Here is a 6,037-nt window from a genome sequence, read left to right as displayed (position 1 = left end):
CCGGCGACAGTCGTGTCCCTCTGCTCGGAGGCTGCGACCGCCGCCTGCACGACGGGCACCAGCCTGCCGCCGAGGTCCTTGAGGATCAGGTCGGAGGCGATGGCGGCGAGGAAGCCATCCTCCTCCTCGTACACGAGCCGCACCGCCTCCCCGCCAAAGAGCGGCCGCGGCGCGTCCGCATCCTCGCCCGCGCCGCCGTGCGGCCGGTAAAGCGACACGCGCAGCGCCGCCTTCTCGAGCGTGGCCGACACCTCGCGCCTCCCGTCGGGCATGCGACCGGCGCGCTCGACGCGGAGCCGCAGCGAGGTCTGCACGTGCTCAAGCACGATCGGGTCGCCGAGCCGCACCCGCTCGCCCTCGGACTGGATCCTCAGCCGAGGCATCACACGGAACCACGCCGCATCGCCCGCGGCCTCGCTCTCCACCACGCGGCGGCCCTCGCGGTTGAGGAGGGCGGCCTGCCGCCCGACGGCAACGGGGACGTCCGTCACGGCGTGGTGCAGCTGCACCACCTGGCCGTACCGCACCTCGCGGCCGGCGATGCGCGAGAAGGAGGCTCGGTTCATCTCCTCCTCCCTCTCCACCGCAGCCTGCGCGGCCATCAGCGCCGGGTCTGCCGCCATCTGCTCGGCGGTCTTGTTCTCTTGCTCGAGCATGGCCTTGAGCTTCCTCGCCGCGACATAGTTCTGCTGCGGCTTGACGACGAAGACGGACTCATGCGAAAAGGAGGCGGGCGGCGTCGGCGAGCTGCAGACCCCGAGCTGGCCACGACGCGCCGACACGAAGCCGCCCTCGCCCTCGGAGGAGTCGACGGATACGAGGAAGATGGCGTCGCCCACGCGGAGGAAGGCTGCGGGAGTCACCGAGGCGGACGACATGAGCGCCAAGGCTGCTGCGCAAAGGCGGCCGCGCCTTGCCGCGCCTTGATTTACCTGCTCGAGTCCGGGAGAAGAGAAGGGCCGCCGTGAGATTTTCTCTTTTTTGTTTTCGGCCCGGTTCTTCTTCTTCTTCTTCAACAATGGCGACCGCACCTCCAAGCACAGCGGGGTGCTGCAGGCCGCCCAGAATGCCATCCGGGGCGCGCTCGGTCGGCAGCATCATCCTCGGGGACGAGGAAGAAGTGACGCAACACCTCAACGACACGTCCGCATGTTGTTGTCCGCATGTGTGAGTGTTAGAGTTGTTTGGTATTGCTAAAATCTCTCTCACCACTCACGTCCGTCCGTGACCGAGCGACATCTGCTCGGCGTCTCGCGATTTCGCCACGATGTGGGACGTGTGTTTTGGGACGTGCATTACGAGGTCAAGTGCTGGAAGTGGAACCCGCTCATCAAGTCGACGACGGCGGGGAGGGGCTCGTGGGACAATGGTTGCAACGTGGCGTCGGTGGGCCACATCTACGGGTTTGGAAACACGCTAGACAAGAGGCGTTGACGGGGGTCGTGGGGGTGCAAGGAGCGTGGCCGTCAGGTGGACGGACCGCTCGATCACTCGACTGGGAAAGGATGGGTGGGTCAAAGAGAAAGACCACGCGGACGGAGACGGGTCACGGGTGGGGTGGGTCAAGAAGAATGCAGGCTGGAAAGTGGATGGGGGCGCAGTACTACAACGCGAGGTGGGTCAAGAAAGCCATAACGCGGCTGGTGCTCGTGTGGCTGCAGCGGCGGACGACGCCGCCAACCAACATGAACAAGCAAAAGAAGGGCATTGATTGAGCGTAACCAATTGGGAGAGAGAGAGACCAATTGGTCAAGAATAAGCAAGCAAGCGGCACACCGCGGCTTCTTACTTACTTACTACTCGTACGCTCGACCAGAGAGAGAGAGAGAGAAGATATTTCGACCACAGTCAGTGGGGGGATAGAGTGAGTCTCTTGTGTGTGTGTGTACCGCGTGGATGGAGGGTGCCGCCTAGTTAGTTCCGCCGCACGGATTTATTTACCCTTCATGTAATTCCCACCGACGCTGTCGTGAGAGTGAGATCGCTTAAAGAAAGAAAGAGAACAGACAAGCAAGCCAAGGAAGGGATGCGGATGGGAGGGACACATGCTGTGACAGGTTTCTCTCGTTCCCGTGTACCTACCTGTGTTAGTGCCTGTGCGCGCCAGTCCCGTGCCCAGCGTATAAATAAATAGAGCAGAGAGATGGGCGACGCACGAACACAGAGGCACAGCGCGCACGGCGCACCCCGCAGCGGAGCAAATGAATTTTTCTCCTCGCCAACCACGTCAGTCAGCCAGCGACCGATGGGGCCGGCTGGGCTGCTCGTCGCTGTCGCTGCCACAGTCAAGCCGAGCGCGCACGCTCAGTGCGCGGCGTGCGCCCGCGTCACCAGCTTGCTGGGCGATCTCTTGAATCGGACCAAGGAGTCGCTCGAGGTGAGCCGGCGCGTGCACGAGGAGGCGGCGACCAAGATACAAAAGGCGCAGACAAAGAGGTGGCTGAAAAACGAGTACCACGTCGCGCTGCGGGCTGCGATCGAGGAGGAGATGGACATGGTGTGCAAGCGCGACGAGCTGGTTGCGACAAGGGCTCTCTCGCTCGCGTGCGCCGAGCTGATCGATCGTCAAGTTGACGAGCTGCCTCGCGCCATCCTCGACGCGGACGCCGGCTTCTGCGCCAAGGCGGTCCCCGGGTGCGACAGCGAGACGATGGAGGCGTCCGCCCGCGCCTTCACCTCGTCTCTGCGCAGCGAAGCGCCGCCGGCCGCCGGAGAGAACGCCACCGCCGACGGACTCGTGGCGAGGCTGGTCGGATCGACTATCAACCGGTGGGTGCACGCGGCGGGCGCGAGCGGGCACGCGCTGGTGATGCTGCACGAGGGGCCTCGCAGCGCGCCGGCCGATGGCGCGGCCGACCCGGTCGCCGCTCTCTTCTACCGGCTCGCCGCGGCAGCCAACGGGTCGGCGGCCGCCAGGCCGCTGCTGCGGTACGGGCAGCTCGACGTGGCGGCGAACGACCCGCCCGTCGACACGCCGCCGCCTCCCTCGGGCGCGGGCTCGCGCCTGGTGCTGTGGAGGCGTCAGGCGGGCACCGCCGCGCCGCCGGTCGCGCTGCCCGAGCCGGGCGAGGACGGGCTCGGAGGGCGGAGCGACGAGGAGGTGCGCACGCGGCTGCTGCAGTGGCTCTCGTCGACGCTAAACACGCACGAGGGCGGCGCGCTGCGCGGCGCGCTGCAGCTCTCGCTCGTGCGAGAGCGGCGCGAGGCCAAGGAGTCTGGCTCGGCAGGCTCCACGGAGGTGGCCGAGGCCAAGGGCGGCAAGGGCAAGGGCAAGGGCAAGGAGAAGCCGCCGCCGCGCCGCAAGGCAAAGGCGAGCGAGACGAGGCCTCCGGCCGCGGTGGCGCGGGCGCAGGAGTGCGAGCTGTGCGGCCTCGTCTTCGAGCGGATGGAGATGACCCTCTCCTCGACGCGCGCGGAGCTGGCGCTCTCCAAAGACGCGGCGGAGCGGAGGCAGGCGCAGATAGACGGCGTGCAAAAGGCGCAGACCCGGCGCTGGCTCAAGCTCGAGTACGCGCAGAACCTGGCCGCGGCGCTGGAGGACATGGTCGACGGCATGTGCAACGGCGTCGGCCTCAAGAACGCCGCCTGCAAGCCCGAGCCCACCGGCGAGCCGCAGCGCTGGTCCGACGCGGCGCTGCGGCGAGGCGGCGGCGGCGGCGGCGGCTTTGACAAGTCGACCTGCGAGGCGCGGGTGGGCGCTCGCTGCTCCGCGCTCGTCGACGCGGCTGCAGACGCGCTGCAGCGTGCCGCGCTCGACGGCCGCGACGCGACCGCTTGCGCTTCCCTCCTCCGGGGCTGCTCGGTCGAGACGGCGCAAGCGTTCAACCACAGCTATACCCCCGACGGCGACGCGCCGCCACAGGGCAATGCGCCCAAGGACGAGGTGTGAGGAGGGTGAGAGTGCGCGTGCTAGTGGCGACTGCTCGGCCCGATCACGGCATGGCGGTGCTCGACGGCAAGCTCTACACTTCGGGGGGATTCGACGGCGACTCCCTCAGCTCGGTGGAGCGACCACACTCGACGGTACGACGGTACGACCCGGCCGAGAATGTGGTGGCGTCTACTTCCGCGGACGGTGGTGAGATCGATGGCTCTAGGTTGGGATTTTCTTTTTGAGAGCAGCGGGGCTTTCCTCGTGATTGCAAAAACACAACCCCCCGGAGGAGCCATCTAGCATCTTCTGCGTGTTGTTTCCCACGCAGTAAAACTCCCAAAAACATGCAACCACCCCTTTCTCTGACTCAGTGTACACAGCGGGTCACAAGCGGCTTGTCTTTTCCCGCGCTAATTCGAGAGAAATGCCCAGTAAAAAGAAAGAAAACGCACACTGCAAGGGAGGGATGGGATCGTGCCCAGTGTCGTGCGAGACGCACTTGGAGCACTTGGAGTGCAGTCGGCAACCTCACATCCAGGGCCGGGGAGCTAAGAAGCGCTCACCCTTGCGAAAATTCTTTTCCTCAAGATTCCTTTCGTAAGATTCTTTTCCGTGCGAGGGAGTTTTGTTGTAAAATTGCCTTCTTTTCCTCATCGCGCCCTCTTCCTCTTCGTCGTCCTCGTCCTCAGATGGCGGCCTCCTCCTCGGGCACTGTCACCATCTCCCTGCTCTCAAGCGACGACGAGCAGCGAGGCGAGCAGGACGTGCCGTCCGCAGACTCGCCATCCGCTTCTGTCGCCGCCGCCGAGACTGCGGCCGAGCGCAGACCCGTCGCAAAGCGGAGGCGGCGCAGAGGCGGCGGTCGCAGTTGGCGCCGCCGCGCGGGCGACGCCTCTGCCTCGTCCACTCGCGCAGAGGACGGTGAGGCTGCCGCTGCGGCTGAGCTCGCCTCCGGCACCTCTGCCACCGAGCTGCGCGCCGCTCTCCTCGCCTTCGGTCTCCGACCCGGAGGAGGAGCCAAGCCGGCGCTGGCGCTTCGCCTGCTGCGAGCCCGCCGCGCCGCCGCGGTGAGCGAGGAGCGGTACGGCGTCGCGGCGAGCGACGATGCCGGGGCGGTGCCGCCGCCCGAACTTAGGCACCGAACTGTGAACAGTGCCGACGTTCACAGTTGAAGCTGTGAACAGATGGCGGCTCTCCGCCCGCGCTTCGACGGCGAGCGGTCGGGACACGTGCGCGCTGCCGTGGACGGGTGCCAAACTCTGTGTGCAGTCTCGGCTGTATCTCGGCTGTATCTCGTCTGCATCTCGGCTGTATCTCGGGCAGGTGCCGGCTGTGCGGCGGTGCAATCCGACCGCCGAAAAAGACCTTCTGCTGCGACGAGCGCGTGTTCACTCCCGCCCTGCCGCTGTTCAGTCCGTGAAGAGGCGCCGTTCACGGCGTTGGCTGCGGGCAGGCGCGTCCGCTTTCTCGTGCCGCCGAGAGAGCGAGGAGATGTCACAGATCTGGGCTGAGAGCAGGTGCGTCCACTTCCACCTCCTGCGGACCTCGGGCCCGCACGTGCGGAAGGCACTCGCCCTGCGAGACGGGCGGAGGTGCGCGCTGTGCGGCGTCGACTGTGGCGCGAGATTAGCCGGGATCTGTAGCCGGGATCTGTAGCCGAGGTCGGCCGAGGTCAGCCGCGGTCGGCCTCCCCTCTCCTTGGCTTTGGTTGTGGGATCCGCTCTGAAGGTGATAGCACGGCGCCTCTTTCACACACCGGATCGCGCTTGTAAGCAGGCGCGGCGTATACGGCGGCGGGGCGGGCGGTGCGTGCAGCGGCGGCGGAGGCAAGGGCGGCGGGGCAGGGCGGCGAGGCGATCGCGGCTGTTTTCTTTCCCCTGTCGACCCTCTCTGGCTCGGAGGTGTGAAGGGCGTCTCTTCACTCCTGCAGGTGGAGGCGGCGGCGGAGGCGCTGCAGAGCAGCGTCGCTAACGGGCCGTTTGGGAGGCAACTCTCTCTCTCCCCCCCTCTGTCCCTCTCTCTCCCTCTCCCTCTCTCCCCTCTCCCTCCCTCCCTCCCTCCCTCCCTTTTTTTTTTTTTCCCTTTTTCCCCTTTCCCTCCCTCCCTCCCTTTTTTTCCCTTTCCCTTTCCCCCCCCCCCCCCCTGCCGTCTGAAGGACTGACG

At 66.3% G+C, this 6,037-nt stretch overlaps 3 protein-coding genes across 3 annotated transcripts; 2 read left to right on the top strand and 1 right to left on the bottom strand.

The window, feature by feature from the left end:
• Positions 1–59: 59 nt before the first annotated feature.
• EMIHUDRAFT_100055 (hypothetical protein) lies at positions 60–1,073 on the bottom strand (the record flags this gene model as incomplete). Its single annotated transcript, XM_005780973.1, has 2 exons — positions 60–932; positions 1,032–1,073. Coding segments are annotated over 2 exons (915 nt in total), but the record flags the coding sequence as incomplete, so codon positions are not given.
• A 1,163-nt stretch (positions 1,074–2,236) lies between these two features.
• On the top strand, positions 2,237–4,116 carry EMIHUDRAFT_450040 (hypothetical protein; the record flags this gene model as incomplete). The annotated part of the gene is made up of 2 exons (XM_005780972.1): positions 2,237–3,621; positions 4,098–4,116. The coding sequence occupies exons 1-2, from the start codon at positions 2,246–2,248 to the stop codon at positions 4,114–4,116; spliced, it is 1,395 nt and encodes a 464-aa protein (XP_005781029.1). The 5' UTR covers positions 2,237–2,245.
• A 447-nt stretch (positions 4,117–4,563) lies between these two features.
• Positions 4,564–5,046, top strand: EMIHUDRAFT_204540 (hypothetical protein; the record flags this gene model as incomplete). The annotated part of the gene is made up of 1 exon (XM_005780971.1): positions 4,564–5,046. The coding sequence occupies one exon, from the start codon at positions 4,564–4,566 to the stop codon at positions 5,044–5,046; it is 483 nt and encodes a 160-aa protein (XP_005781028.1).
• Positions 5,047–6,037: the final 991 nt, after the last annotated feature.

This window comes from Emiliania huxleyi (assembly GCF_000372725.1).
Source record: "Emiliania huxleyi CCMP1516 chromosome Unknown EMIHUscaffold_21, whole genome shotgun sequence".
Taxonomy (NCBI): domain Eukaryota; phylum Haptophyta; order Isochrysidales; family Noelaerhabdaceae; genus Emiliania; species Emiliania huxleyi.
Note: the sequence above shows the minus strand (reverse complement) of the source record. Positions and strands in the feature narration are given on the sequence as shown.